This window comes from Oncorhynchus nerka, linkage group LG15 (genome assembly GCF_034236695.1).
Source record: "Oncorhynchus nerka isolate Pitt River linkage group LG15, Oner_Uvic_2.0, whole genome shotgun sequence".
Lineage (NCBI taxonomy): Eukaryota > Metazoa > Chordata > Actinopteri > Salmoniformes > Salmonidae > Oncorhynchus > Oncorhynchus nerka.
Genome location: NC_088410.1, coordinates 98204869 through 98222001, shown reverse-complemented (window position 1 = coordinate 98222001; position 17133 = coordinate 98204869). Strand labels below are relative to the sequence as shown.

The 17133-nt window shown below is 43.6% G+C and overlaps 1 protein-coding gene across 1 annotated transcript in view; it reads right to left on the bottom strand.

The window, feature by feature from the left end:
* Nucleotides 1-17133, bottom strand: part of LOC115127406 (dedicator of cytokinesis protein 3-like) — a 311415-nt gene that overhangs the window by 154758 nt on the left and 139524 nt on the right. The window contains 4 exon segments of the mRNA XM_065000744.1: nucleotides 760-917; nucleotides 1154-1195; nucleotides 1520-1604; nucleotides 10696-10844. Of these exon segments, the coding sequence (XP_064856816.1) occupies nucleotides 760-917; nucleotides 1154-1195; nucleotides 1520-1604; nucleotides 10696-10844 (434 nt within the window).

Below are 17133 nucleotides of genomic sequence, written 5' to 3'. Positions count from 1 at the left end.
AGTGGTTCAAATCCAGGCTGTATCACAGCTGGCCGTGATTGCAGAGTCCCATAGGGCGGTGTGGGCAGTCATTGTAAATATGACTTTGTTCTTAACTGACTTTGCCTCGTTAAATAAACGTTAAATAAATAAACGTTAAATAAATAAAGGTCAAAAATAAGCTGTCCCGGTGATCTGTGTTCAGACCCCAACCATTAGCATCTTAGCACACTACTGTAGAAACTAGAGAAATCTCCCCACCTGAAATGCTTGCTGTGTTAGCCCACAGAGCTAAAGCCTAACGGTAGTTTATCAAACCAACTACGTCACACACCTAGAAAGTCTAGAATCCCTGATGTGATTCCCCTCCCTGAGTTCGTAGAGAGAGAAGAAGATGTCTGTATCTTCTCCCATGTCAAACAGACCCAGACCATTAGCTTTATAGTAGCCTGTCTTTACCTGATGTGATTCCCCTCCCTGAGTTCGTAGAGAGAGAAGAAGATGTCTGTATCTTCTCCCATGTCAAACAGACCCAGACCATTAGCTTTATAGTAGCCTGTCTTTACCTGATGTGATTCCCCTCCCTGAGTTCGTAGAGAGAGAAGAAGATGTCTGTATCTTCTCCCATGTCAAACAGACCCAGACCATTAGCTTTATAGTAGCCTGTCTTTACCTGATGTGATTCCCCTCCCTGAGTTCGTAGAGAGAGAAGAATATGTCTGTTTCTTCTCCCATGTCAAACAGACCCAGACCATTAGCTTTATAGTAGCCTGTCTTTACCTGATGTGATTCCCCTCCCTGAGGTCGTAGAGAGAGAAGAAGATGTCTGTATCTTCTCCCATGGTGTTGTAGGTGAAGCTCTTCAGGTTGATGAACAGGTGGTGAGGGACGGGGATACAGCAGGGCTCTACACCGTGACCCCGACGCACACTGTCACCCTGTTGGGGATGAGACACGACACACGACACACAGCCCTGGAGGTCAGGTCTACTGTCGGCCATGCTGGGTCATTATGAGTAGGGTTAACTGAGAATATAATATCACGAGACGTGATAATAATACACTTGAACAATAAAACATTGGTTTATTAAACAAAAGTTCCACATTGTGAACGTAATCGTCATGCAGTACTGACAGTGTGTGATACATAGCAACTGCTGAGAGTATGCTGTACCTGGGTTGTGCTTTGCTGGACACTGTGTCTGCTGGACAGGTGCTGCAGCAACAAGAGAGAGAGAGAGAGAGAGAGAGAGAGAGGGAGAGAGAGAGAGAGAGAGAGGGAGAGAGAGAGAAAGAGAGACAGAGAGAGAGAGAGAGAGAGAGAGAGAGACAGAGAGAGAGAAAGAGAGAGAGAGAGAGGGAGAGAGAGAGAAAGAGAGAGAGAGAGAGAGAGACAGAGAGAGAGAGAGAGAGAAAGAGAGAGAGAGAGAGAGGGAGAGAGAGAGACAGAGAGAGAGAGAGAGAGAGAGGGAGAGAGAAAGACATCAGTGGTGGTACCTACCATTTTGTATAAGTCTCTACAGTGGTCAGTGGTACCTACCATTTTGTATAAGTCTGAGACGCTGATTTGTTCTGCATCAACCATCTCAAACTCCTTCCTGGGTACGAGGTCCAGGCCTAGTTGTCTGTTGAGAGAGCGGGAGAGAGAGAGTAGGAGAGAGAGAGCGGGAGAGAGAGAGTAGGAGAGAGTGAGAGAGAGAGAGAGAGAGAGAGAGAGAGAGAGCGGGAGAGAGAGAGAGGAAGAGAGAGAGAGTAGAGAGAGAGAGCGGGAGAGAGAGAGAGAGAGACAGAGAGAGAGAGAGAGAGTAGAGAGAGAGAGCGGGAGAGAGAGAGAGAGATAGAGAGAGAGAGATCACATCTGCTATATTTGTATTTGACTTTTTACCTTTATTTAACTAGGCAGGTCAGTTAAGAACAAATTCTGATTTTCGATGACGGCCTAGGAACAGTGGGTTAACTGCCTGTTCAGGGGCAGAACGACAGATGTTTACCTTGTCAGCTCAGGGGTTTGAACTTACTAGTCCAACGCTCTAACCACTAGGCTACCCTGCCGCCCTGTATATGATAACAGTATGACCAGCTTCATGAGGTAGTCACCTGGAATGCATTTCAATTATTAACAGGTGTGCCTTGATAAAAGTTTGAGCCAATCAGTTGTGTTGTGATAAGGTAGAGGTGGTATACAGAAGATAGCCCTATTTGGTAAAAAAAAAAAAACAGTCCATATTATGGCAAGAACAGCTCAAATAAGCAAAGAGAAATGACAGTCCATCATTATTTCAAGACATGAAGGTCAGTCAATCGCTATGAGGAAACTTTCTCTCATGAGGACCGCCACAGGAAAGGAAGACCCAGAGTTACCTCTACTGCAGAGGATCAGTTCATTAGAGTTACCAGCCTCAGATTGCAGCTCAAATAAATGCTTCACAGAGATCAAGTAACAGACACATCTCAACATCAACTGTTCAGAGGAGACTGTGTGAATCAGGCCTTCATGGTCGAATTGCTGCAAAGAAACCACTACTAAAGGACACCAATAATAAGAAGAGACTTGCTTGGGCCAAGAAACACGAGTCCAAATGTGTGTCTTTGTGAGACACGTAGAAGGTGAACGGATGATCTCCGCATATGTGGTTCCCACCGTGAAGCATGGAGGAGGAGGTGTGATGGTGCTTTGCTGGTAACACTGTCAGTGATTTATTTAGAACTCAAGGCACACTTAACCAGCATTGTTTCCACAGCATTCTGCAGCGATACACCATCCCATCTGGTTTGGGCTCAGTGGGACTATCATTTGTTTTTCAACAGGACAATGACCCAAAACACCTCCAGGCTGTGTAAGGGCTATAATACTAATAAGGAGAGTGATGGAGTGCTGCATCAGATGACCTGGCCTCCACAATCCCCCAACCTCAACCCATTTGAGATGGTTTGGGATGAGTTGGACCGCAGAGTGAAGTGCTCAGCATATGTGGGAACTCCTTCGAGACTGTTGGAGAAGAATTCCAGGTGAAGTTTGTTGAGAGAATGCCAAGAGTGTGCAAAGCTGGAATCAAGGCAAATGGTGGCTACTTTGAAGAATATAAAATATATTTTGATTTATTAAACAGTTTTTTGGTTTCTACATGATTCCATATGTGTTATTTCATAGTTTTGATGTCTTCACTATTATTTTACAACGTAGAAAATAGTAAAAAAATAAATTAAAAAAAACTCTTGAATGAGTAGGTGTGTCCAAACTTTCAACTGGTACTGTATGTATAACTATTTAACCTCAGCTACCGTAGATGTGAGTGTAACGACGGTTGCTGCAAGAAGGTGAGGACCAAGATGCAGCGTGGTAAGTGTTCATCATTATTTTAATAAACTGAACACTAAATACAATAAGGAACAAAATAAACAACCGAAACAGCTCCGTCAGGTGCAAAACACACAAAACAGAAAATAACTACCCACAACCCATAGTGGGAAAACAGGCTGCCTAAGTATGGTTCTTAATCAGAGACAACGATTACCATCTGCCTCTGATTGGGAAGCATACACATACCAAACACATAGAAATACAAAACCTAGACTACAAAACATAGAATGCCCACCCCAACTCACGCCCTGACCACCCCAACTCACGCCCTGACCCACCCCAACTCACGCCCTGACCCACCCCAACTCACGCCCTGACCACCCCAACTCACGCCCTGACCCACCCCAACTCACGCCCTGACCCACCCCAACTCACGCCCTGACCCACCCCAACTCACGCCCTGACCACCCCAACTCACGCCCTGACGACCCCAACTCACGCCCTGACCACCCCAACTCACGCCCTGACCCACCCCAACTCACGCCCTGACCACCCCAACTCACGCCCTGACCCACCCCAACTCACGCCCTGACCACCCCAACTCACGCCCTGACCACCCCAACTCACGCCCTGACCACCCCAACTCAGGCTCTGACCCACCCCAACTCACGCCCTGACCCACCCCAACTCACGCCCTGACCACCCCAACTCACGCCCTGACCCACCCCAACTCACGCCCTGACCCACCCCAACTCACGCCCTGACCACCCCAACTCACGCCCTGACCACTCCAACTCACGCCCTGACCACCCCAACTCACGCCCTGACCACCCCAACTCACGCCCTGACCCACCCCAACTCACGCCCTGACCACCCCAACTCACGCCCTGACCACCCCAACTCACGCCCTGACCCACCCCAACCCACGCCCTGACCACCCCAACTCACGCCCTGACCACCCCAACTCACGCCCTGACCACCCCAACTCACGCCCTGACCCACCCCAACTCACACCCTGACCCACCCCAACTCACGCCCTGACCCACCCCAACTCACGCCCTGACCCACCCCAACTCACGCCCTGACCCACCCCAACTCACGCCCTGACCCACCCCAACTCACGCCTTGACCACCCCAACTCACGCCCTGACCACCCCAACTCACGCCCTGACCACCCCAACTCACGCCCTGACCACCCCAACTCACGCCCTGACCCACCCCAACTCACGCCCTGACCACGCCCTGACCACGCCCTGACCACCCCAACTCACGCCCTGACCCACCCCAACTCACGCCCTGACCCACCCCAACTCCCGCCCTGACCAGACTAAAACAGAGACATAAAAATGGATCTATGGTCAGGCCGTGACAGTGAGTGAAAATAGCAGTAGAGATTTTGTTGTCCGTTACTTATCTCCTATCAGGGTATGTATGGCACGGTCGTCTACTGAAACTGATGTACCCTTACAAATATTTATTTTCCAAATGAATTAACTGATAGCACTGTTTACATCCATTCGTTTGTAATTATCTTGTAAATAAATAGTAATTGAGAGCATTGCAATAGATGTCTGCTGCTATACGTTTTCAAAGTGTGCTGACAAATAACAAATAGGGGCCTTTCTTTTGTGAGAAACCAGACAGATAAGCCAGGGGATTTTCGTAGTAAACATGACTTTAACAGCGTTTTGTCTGTGAGGATACGAAAGAGGCTTATGGAGATTTTGGCTGTTGACATTACCTCATGTGTGTGTGTGTTTGTGTCTGTGTGCTAACCTGACACACTCATTAGACACTCCACCCCAGTTACTGTGTTGTAGTGTGACATACATTCACTACAGTATTACCTACAGTATTACCTACAGTCACTGTGTTGTAGTGTTACCTACAGTCACTACAGTATTACATACAGTATTACCTACAGTCACTACAGTATTACCTACAGTATTACATACAGTCACTACAGTATTACCTACAGTATTACCTACAGTCACTACAGTATTACCTACAGTCACTACAGTATTATCTACAGTATTACCTACAGTCACTACAGTATTACCTACAGTATTACCTACAGTCACTACAGTATTACCTACAGTCACTACAGTATTACCTACAGTATTACCTACAGTATTACCTACAGTCACTACAGTATTACCTACAGTCACTACAGTATTACCTACAGTGACTACAGTATTACCTACAGTCACTACACTATTACCTACAGTCACTACAGTATTACCTACAGTATTACCTACAGTCACTACAGTATTACCTACAGTCACTACAGTATTACATACAGTATTACCTACAGTCACTACAGTATTACCTACAGTCACTACAGTATTACCTACAGTATTACCTACAGTCACTACAGTATTACCTACAGTCACTACAGTATTACCTACAGTATTACCTACAGTATTACCTACACTATTACCTACAGTATTATCTACAGTATTACCTACAGTCACTACAGTATTACCTACAGTATTACCTACAGTCACTACAGTATTACATACAGTCACTACAGTATTTCCTACAGTATTACCTACAGCATTACCAACAGTCACTACAGTATTACCTACAGTCACTACAGTATTACCTAGAGTCACTACAGTATTACCTACAGTCACTACAGTATAACCTACAGTCAATACAGTATTACCTACAGTCACTACAGTATTACCTACAGTATTACCAACAGTCACTACAGTATTACCTACAGTATTACCTACAGTCACTACAGTATAACCTACAGTCAATACAGTATTACCTACAGTCACTACAGTATCACCTAAAGTATTACCTACAGTCTCTACAGTATAACCTACAGTCACTACAGTATTACCTACAGTCTCTACAGTATTACCTACAGTCACTACAGTATTACCTACAGTATTACCTACAGTCACTACAGTATTACCTACAGTATTACCTACAGTCACTACAGTATTACCTACAGTCACTACAGTATTACCTACAGTATTACCTACAGTCACTACAGTATTACATACAGTCACTACAGTATTACCTACAGTCACTACAGTATTACCTACAGTCACTACAGCATTACCTACAGTATTTCCTACAGTATTGCCTACAGTGACTACAGTATTACCTACAGTCACTACACCATTACCTACAGTATTACCTACAGTCACTACAGTATTACCTACAGTCACTACAGTATTACCTACAGTCACTACAGTATTGCCTACAGTCACTGCAGTATTTCCTACAGTCACTACAGTATTACCTACAGTCACTACAGCATTACCTACAGTCACTACAGCATTACCTACAGTCACTACAGTATTACCTACAGTCACTACAGTATTTCCTACAGTATTACCTACAGCATTACCGACAGTCACTACAGTATTACCTACAGTAACTACAGTATTACCTACAGTCACTACAGTATTACCTACAGTCACTACAGTATTACCTACAGTCACTACAGTATTAACTACAGTATTACCTACAGTCACTACAGTATTGCCTACAGGCACTGCAGTATTTCCTACAGTCACTACAGTATTACCTACAGTCACTACAGCATTACCTACAGTCACTACAGCATTACCTACAGTCACTACAGTATTACCTACAGCATTACCTACAGTCACTACAGTATTACCTACAGCATTACCTACAGTCACTACAGTATGACCTACAGTCACTACAGTATTTCCTACAGTATTACCTACAGCATTACCTACAGTCACTACAGTATTACCTACAGTCACTACAGTATTACATACAGTATTACCTACAGTCTCTACAGTATTACCTACAGTCTCTACAGTATTACCTACAGTAACTACAGTCACTACAGTATTACCTACAGCCTCTACAGTATTACCTACAGTCACTACAGTATTACCTACAGTCACTACAGTATTACCTACAGTAACTACAGTCACTACAGTAACTACAGTCACTACAGTATTACCTACAGTCTCTACAGTATTACCTACAGTCACTACAGTATTACCTACAGTCACCACAGTATTACCTACAGTAACTACAGTATTACCTACAGTCACTACAGTATTACCTACAGTCTCTACAGTATTTCCTACAGTAACTACAGTATTACCTACAGTCACTACAGTATTACCTACAGTATTACCTACAGTCACTACAGTATTACCTACAGTATTACCTACAGTATTACCTACAGTCACTACAGTATTTCCTACAGTATTACCTACAGTCACTACAGTATTACCTACAGTCACTACAGTATTACCTACAGTCACTACAGTATTACCTACAGTATTACCTACATTATTACCTACAGTATTACCTACAGTATTACCTAAAGTCACTACAGCATTACCTACAGTCATTACAGTATTACATACAGTCACTACAGTATTACCTACAGTCACTACAGTATTACCTGCAGTCACTACAGTATTACCTACAGTATTACCTAGAGTCACTACAGTATTACCTACAGTATTACCTACAGTCACTACAGTATAACCTACAGTCAATACAGTATTACCTACAGTCACTACAGTATTACCAACAGTCACTACAGTATTACCTACAGTATTACCTACAGTCACTACAGTATAACCTACAGTCAATACAGTATTACCTACAGTCACTACAGTATTACCTACAGTATTACCAACAGTCACTACAGTATCACCTACAGTATTACCTACAGTCACTACAGTATTACCTACAGTCTCTACAGTATTACCTACAGTCACTACAGTATTACCTACAGTATTACCTACAGTCACTACAGTATTACCTACAGTATTACCTACAGTCACTACAGTATTACCTACAGTATTACCTACAGTCACTACAGTATTACATACAGTCACTACAGTATTACCTACAGCCACTACAGTATTACCTACAGTCACTACAGCATTACCTACAGTATTTCCTACAGTATTGCCTACAGTGACTACAGTATTACCTACAGTCACTACACCATTACCTACAGTATTACCTACAGTCACTACAGTATTACCTACAGTCACTACAGTATTACCTACAGTCACTACAGTATTGCCTACAGTCACTGCAGTATTTCCTACAGTCACTACAGTATTACCTACAGTCACTACAGCATTACCTACAGTCACTACAGCATTACCTACAGTCACTACAGTATTACCTACAGTCACTACAGTATTACCTACAGTCACTACAGTATTACCTACAGTCACTACAGTATTACCTACAGTCACTACAGTATTACCTAGAGTCACTACAGTATTACCTACAGTATTACCTACAGTCACTACAGTATAACCTACAGTCAATACAGTATTACCTACAGTCACTACAGTATTACCAACAGTCACTACAGTATTACCTACAGTATTACCTACAGTCACTACAGTATAACCTACAGTCAATACAGTATTACCTACAGTCACTACAGTATTACCTACAGTATTACCAACAGTCACTACAGTATCACCTACAGTATTACCTACAGTCACTACAGTATTACCTACAGTCTCTACAGTATTACCTACAGTCACTACAGTATTACCTACAGTATTACCTACAGTCACTACAGTATTACCTACAGTATTACCTACAGTCACTACAGTATTACCTACAGTATTACCTACAGTCACTACAGTATTACATACAGTCACTACAGTATTACCTACAGTCACTACAGTATTACCTACAGTCACTACAGCATTACCTACAGTATTTCCTACAGTATTGCCTACAGTGACTACAGTATTACCTACAGTCACTACACCATTACCTACAGTATTACCTACAGTCACTACAGTATTACCTACAGTCACTACAGTATTACCTACAGTCACTACAGTATTGCCTACAGTCACTGCAGTATTTCCTACAGTCACTACAGTATTACCTACAGTCACTACAGCATTACCTACAGTCACTACAGCATTACCTACAGTCACTACAGTATTACCTACAGTCACTACAGTATTTCCTACAGTATTACCTACAGCATTACCGACAGTCACTACAGTATTACCTACAGTAACTACAGTATTACCTACAGTCACTACAGTATTACCTACAGTCACTACAGTATTACCTACAGTCACTACAGTATTACCTACAGTATTACCTACAGTCACTACAGTATTGCCTACAGGCACTGCAGTATTTCCTACAGTCACTACAGTATTACCTACAGTCACTACAGCATTACCTACAGTCACTACAGTATTACCTACAGCATTACCTACAGTCACTACAGTATTACCTACAGCATTACCTACAGTCACTACAGTATTACCTACAGTCACTACAGTATTTCCTACAGTATTACCTACAGCATTACCTACAGTCACTACAGTATTACCTACAGTCACTACAGTATTACCTACAGTATTACCTACAGTATTATCTACAGTATTACCTACAGTCACTACAGTATTACATACAGTATTACCTACAGTCTCTACAGTATTACCTACAGTCACTACAGTATTACCTACAGTAACTACAGTCACTACAGTATTACCTACAGTCTCTACAGTATTACCTACAGTCACTACAGTATTACCTACAGTCACTACAGTATTACCTACAGTAACTACAGTCACTACAGTAACTACAGTCACTACAGTATTACCTACAGTCTCTACAGTATTACCTACAGTCACTACAGTATTACCTACAGTCACCACAGTATTACCTACAGTAACTACAGTATTACCTACAGTCACTACAGTATTACCTACAGTCTCTACAGTATTTCCTACAGTAACTACAGTATTACCTACAGTCACTACAGTATTACCTACAGTATTACCTACAGTCACTACAGTATTACCTACAGTATTACCTACAGTATTACCTACAGTCACTACAGTATTTCCTACAGCATTACCTACAGTCACTACAGTATTACCTACAGTCACTACAGTATTACCTACAGTCACTACAGTATTACCTACAGTATTACCTACATTATTACCTACAGTATTACCTACAGTATTACCTAAAGTCACTACAGCATTACCTACAGTCATTACAGTATTACATACAGTCACTACAGTATTACCTACAGTCACTACAGTATTACCTACAGTCACTACAGTATTACCTACAGTATTACCTACAGTCACTACAGTATTACCTACAGTCTCTACAGTATTACCTACAGTAACTACAGTATTACCTACAGTCACTTCAGTATTACCTACAGTAACTACAGTATTACCTACAGTCACTACAGTATTACCTACAGTCACTACAGTTTTACCTACAGTCACTACAGTATTACCTACAGTATTACCTACAGTCACTACAGTATTACCTACAGTATGACCTACAGTCACTACAGTATTACCTACAGTCACTACAGTATTACCTACAGTATGACCTACAGTCACTACAGTATAACAGAAGGGTACTGTAAGTGAACTCACTCGTTGCCCCAGTCCAGGCGGACTGTGATGTGTTTCTTGACATCTCTGAACTGATCCTGGGTCAGGTGACCAGACAGCATCTGTCTCCGAAGGTCAAACAGCTCATTCATCACGTGACGCAACTTGTAGAACAAGTCCACCTTGTGTTTCTATAGGAGAGGCGAGAGAGAAGAGAGAGAGAGAGAGAGAGAAGAGAGAGAAGAGAGAGAGGAGAGAGAGAGAAGAGAGAGAGAGAGAGAGAAAAGAGAGAAAGAGAGAGAGAGAGAGAGAGAGAGAGAGAGAGAGAGAGAGAAAGAGAAACAAATAAATAAAAACAGACACTAAAAGTACTTCAACAAATACACTCATTTAGAAACACAATTGCCTTCTAACCTGCATCAACCAGCATCAACCAGCATCAGTTAGTCAGGAGACAGCAGGCCTGGCTGACCTGCGTCAACCAGCATCAGTTAGTCAGTCAGGAGATAGCAGGTCTGACTAACCTGCGTCAACCAGCATCAGTTAGTCAGGAGACAGCAGGCCTGGCTGACCTGCGTCAACCAGCATCAGTCAGTCAGTCAGGAGATAGCAGGTCTGACTAACCTGCATCAACCAGCATCGGTTAGTCAGGAGACAGCAGGCCTGGCTAACCTGCATCAACCAGCATCAGTTAGTCAGGAGACAGCAGGCCTGGCTGACCTGCGTCAACCAGCATCAGTTAGTCAGGAGACAGCAGGCCTGGCTAACCTACGTCAACCAGCATCAGTTAGTCAGTCAGGAGATAGCAGATCTGGCTAACCTGCGTCAACCAGCATCAGTTAGTCAGTCAGGAGATAGCAGATCTGGCTAACCTGCGTCAACCAGCATCAGTCAGTCAGTCAGTCAGGAGATAGCAGGTCTGACTAACCTGCATCAACCAGCATCAGTTAGTCAGTCAGAAGACAGCAGATCTGGCTAACCTGCGTCAACCAGCATCAGTCAGTCAGTCAGCCAGTCAGTCAGTCAGTCAGTCAGGAGATAGCAGGTCTGGCTAACCTGCATTAGTCAGTCATCAGTCAGGAGACAGAATTCCTGGCCTACATTATGAGTTTCTATGAAACAGCCTATGTAAGTTTAGATGTGAGTTCCGTTAGCAGGCAGTCAGATACATCTGGGGAAAAAACTATGTTGAAGGTGTGAAGTCATCTTCTACCTCTGTCTATTATTAGAACAAAACACGGACAGAAATGTATGAAGTCCATTGAGTTATTGTCAGTATGGAGGTAGGTTATAGGTCTGATGTCCTGGACCAGAGGCGTCACAAACGGTATTTGCTATTGCTGATATTTTATTAGGATCCCTATTAGCTGTTGCCAAAGCAGCAGCTACTCTTCCTGGGGTTCACACAGAACACAGAAAAAAATTTAATTTTAATTTTACCTTTATTTTACTAGGCAAGTCAGTTAAGAACAAATTCTTATTTTCAATGACGGCCTAGGAACAGTGGGTTAACTGCCTGTTCAGGGGCAGAACGACAGATTTGTACCTTGTCAGCTCGGGGATTCGAACTTGCAACCTTTCGGTTACTAGTCCAACACTCTAACCACTAGGCTACCCTGCCGCCCCACATACAACATGAAACACAATACAGAACATTTAATAGACAACAGCTCAAGGACAGAACTACATACATTTTTTAAAGTCACACGTAGCCTACATATCAATGCATACACACACTATCTAGGTCCAATAGGGGAGAGGCATTGTGCCGTGAGGTGTTGCTTTATCTGTTTTTTGAAACCAGGTTTGCTGTTCATTTGAGCAATATGAGATGGAAGGGAGTTCGATGCAATAATGGCTCTATATAATACTGTACGCTTTCTTGAATTTGTTCTGGATTTGGGGACTGTGAAAAGACCCCTGGTGGCATGTCTGGTGGGATAAGTGTGTGTGTCAGAGCTGTGTGGAAGTTGACGATGCAAACTATTAGGGATTTTCAACACAATGTTTCTTATAAAAATAAGAAGTGATGCAGTCAGTCTCTCCTCAACTCTCAGCCAAGAGAGACTGGCATGCATAGTATTTATATCAGTCCTCTGATTAAACTGAAGAGCAAGATGTGCCGCTCTGTTCTGGGCCAGCTGCAGCTGAACTATGTCTTTCCTTGTAGCCCTCAACCACAGGGCTGGACAGTAATCAAGATAAGATAAAACTAGAGGCTGCAGGACTTGCTTTGTGGAGTCAAAAAAGCAGAGCATCTCTTTATTACAGACAGGCCTCTCCCCATCATTACAACCATTGAATCTATATGTTTTTACCATGACAGTTTACAATCTAAGGTAACGCCAAGTAATTTAGTCTCCTCAACTTGTTCAACAGCCGCACCATTCAAATGGCACCCTATTCCCTGCATAGTGCAGTACTTCAGACCAGGGCTGGCACCCTATTCCCTGCATAGTGCAGTACTTCAGACCAGGGCTGGCACCCTATTCCCTGCATAGTGCAGTACTTCAGACCAGGGCTGGCACCCTATTCCCTGCATAGTGCAGTACTTCAGACCAGGGCTGGCACCCTATTCCCTGCATAGTGCAGTACTTCAGACCAGGGCTGGCACCCTATTCCCTGCATAGTGCAGTACTTTAGACCAGAACCTTATGGCACCCTATTCACTACTTTAGACCAGAGCCTTATGGCACCCTATTCACTACATAGTGCACTACTATAGACCAGATCATTATGGCACCCTATTCACTACTTTAGACAGGAGCATTATGGCACCCTATTCACTACTTTAGACCAGAGCATTATGGCACCCTATTCACTACTTTAGACCAGAGCATTATGGCACCCTATTCACTACTTTAGACCAGAGCATTATGGCACCCTATTCACTACTTTAGACCAGGGCCTTATGGCACCCTATTCACTACTTTAGACCAGGGCCTTATGGCACCCTATTCACTACTTTAGACCAGAGCATTATGGCACCCTATTCACTACTTTAGACCAGAGCATTATGACACCCTATTCACTACTTTAGACCAGGGCCTTATGGCACCCTATTATCTACATAGTGCACTACCTTAGACCAGAGCCTTATGGCACCCTATTCACTACTTTAGACCAGAGCATTATGGCACCCTATTCACTACTTTAGACCAGAGCCTTATGGCACCCTATTCACTACTTTAGACCAGAGCCTTATGGCACCCTATTCACTACTTTAGACCAGAGCATTATGGCACCCTATTCACTACTTTAGACCAGAGCCTTATGGCACCCTATTCACTACTTTAGACCAGAGCCTTAAGGCACCCTATTCACTACTTCAGACCAGAGCCTCATGGCACCCTATTCCCTACATAGTGCACTATTCAGAGGTGTTGGGTTAAATGCAAAAGACACATTTCAGTTGAATGCACTCAGCTGTACAACTGACTAGATATCCCCGTTTGACCAGCGCCAATAGGAAATAGGGGGCTAGCTGTTTTAATGCTAGTGTCCTGGACCAGAGCCCATCTGGCAGGGTTAGTGATAAGGACTTGGCAGGAACCACACATCATATCACAGTTACAGCACGCCACCTGGGCTTATCACACTTATAAAGGAATCTAGGTGAGCACACCATACACATAGGCAGGCAGTCTAACGTGCAGGCACACACACAGTCTTGTACAGCTAACCTTGTGAGGACACACAATTCAGTCCCATTCAAAATCCTGTTTTCACTAACCCCTAACCCTAACCTTAAAACTAACCCTAGCTCCTAACCCTAACTCCTAACCCTAACTCTAAAACTAACCCTAGCTCCTAACTCCAGCTCCTAACCCTAGCTCCTAACCCTAACACTAACCCTAGCTCCTAACCCTAGCTCCTAAACCTAGCTTCTACCCCTAACCCCAAAACCAACCCTAGCTCCCTAACCCTAAAACTAACCCTAGCTTCTAACCCTTAAACTAACCCAAGCTCCTAACCCTAGCTCCTAACACTAACCCTAGCTCCTAACCCTAGCTTCTACCCCTAACCCTTAAACTAACCCTAGCTCCCTAATCCTAAAACTAACCCTAGCTCCTAACCCTAGCTTCTACCCCTAACTCTAAAACTAACCCTAGCTCCTAACCCTAAAATTAACCCTAGCTCCTAACCCTAACTCTAAAACTAACCCTAGCTCCTAACCCTAAAACTAACCCTAGCTCCTAACCCTTAAACTAACCCTAGCTCCTAACCCTGAAACTAACCTTAACTCCTAACCCTAACTCTAAAACTAGCCCTAGCTCCTAACCCTAGCTCATAACCCTAGCTTCTACCCCAACCCTAAAACTAACCATAGCTCCTAACCCTAAAACTAACCCTAGCTCCTAACCCTAAAATCAACCCTAACTCCTAACCCTAACCCTAAAACTAACCCTAGCTCCCTAACCCTAAAACCAACCCTAGCTCCTAACTCTAAAACTAACACTAGCTCCTAACCCTAGCTCCTAACCCTAAAACTAAACCTAGCTCCTAACCCTAGCTCCTAACACTAACCCTAGCTCCTAACCCTAGCTTCTACCCCTAACTCTAAAACCAACCCTAGCTCCCAACCCTTAAACTAACCCTAGCTCCTAACCCTAACCCTAAAACCAACTCTAGCTCCCTAACCCTAAAACTAACCCTAGCTTCTAACCCTTAAACTAACCCTAGCTCCTAACCCTAAAACTAACCCTAGCTCCTAACCCTAAAACTAACCCTAGCTCCTAACCCTAAAACTAACCCTAGCTCCCTAACCCTAAAACTAACCTTAACTCCTAACCCTAACTCTAAAACTAGCCCTAGCTCCTAACCCTAGCTCCTAACCCTAGCTCATAACCCTAGCTCCTAACCCTGAAACTAACCTTAACTCCTAACCCTAACTCTAAAACTAGCCCTAGCGCCTAACCCTAGCTCATAACCCTAGCTTCTACCCCAACCCTAAAACTAACCATAGCTCCTAACCCTAACCTTAAAACTAACCCTAGCTCCTAACCCTAAAATCAACCCTAGCTCCTAACCCTAACCCTAAAACTAACCCTAGCTCCTAACCCTAGCTCCTAACCCTAACTCCTAACCCTAACTCTAAAACTAACCCTAGCTCCTAAGCCTAGCTCCTAACCCTAGCCCTAAAACTAACCCTAGCTCCCAACCCTAGGTTCTACCCCTAACCCTAAAACCAAACCTAGCTCGTAACCCTAACCCTAAAACCAACCCTAGCTCCCTAACCCTAAAACTAACCCTAGCTCCTAACCCTTAAACTAACCCTAGCTCCTAACCCTAAAACTAACCCAAGCTCCTAACCCTAAAACCAACCCTAGCTCCCTAACCCTAAAACTAACCCTAGCTCCCTAACCCTTAAACTAACCCTAGCTCCTAACCGTTAAACCAACCCTAGCTCCCTAACCCTAAAACCAAACCTAGCTTCTACCCCTAACTCTAAAACTAACCCTAGCTCCCTAACCCTTAAACTAAACCTAGCTCCTAACCCTAAAACTAACCCAAGCTCCTAACCCTAGCTCCTAACCCTAAAACTAACCCAAGCTCCTAACCCTAGCTCCTAACACTAACCCTAGCTCATAACCCTAGCTCCTAAACCTAGCTTCTACCCCTAACCCCAAAACCAACCCTAGCTCCTAACCCTAAAATCAACCCTAGCTCCCTAACCCTAAAACTAACCCTAGCTCCTAACCCTTAAACTAACCCAAGCTCCTAACCCTAGCTCCTAACACTAACCCTAGCTCCTAACCCTAGCTTCTACCCCTAACTCTAAAACTAACCCTAGCTCCTAACCCTAAAACTAACCCTAGCTCCTAACCCTTAAACTAACCCTAGCTCCTAACCCTGAAACTAACCTTAACTCCTAACCCTAACTCTAGAACTAGCCCTAGCTCCTAACCCTAGCTCATAACCCTAGCTTCTACCCCAACCCTAAAACTAACCATAGCTCCTAACCCTAAAACTAACCCTAGCTCCTAACCCTAAAATCAACCCTAGTTCCTAACCCTAACCCTAAAACCAACCCTAGCTCCTAACCTTAAAACTAACCCTAGCTCCTAACCCTAAAACTAAACCTAGCTCCTAACCCTTAAACTAACCCTAGCTCCTAACCCTAGCTCCTAACCCTAAAACGAACCCCTAGCTCCTAACCCTAGCTCATAACCCTAACCTTAACATAATTTTAACCCTAAAAACTAACTATAACCTTAACCCCCTAGAAATAGCATTTGATCTTGTGGGGACTAACAAAATATGCCCAGTTGGTCCAATTTTTGTTTGTTTACTATTCTTAGTAGTTAAACACATCCACATACACACACAAAGGTATTCACGTCACACACACCAAATGTGAATAATGAAGACAAAAGCAATTTGATGGGTGATGAGATGAGAGACCCTAGCCAGAGAGTGCTGATAACTATATTTGATTATAATGAAATAATACGCCAACAGGGTAATTGTTACCCCTTG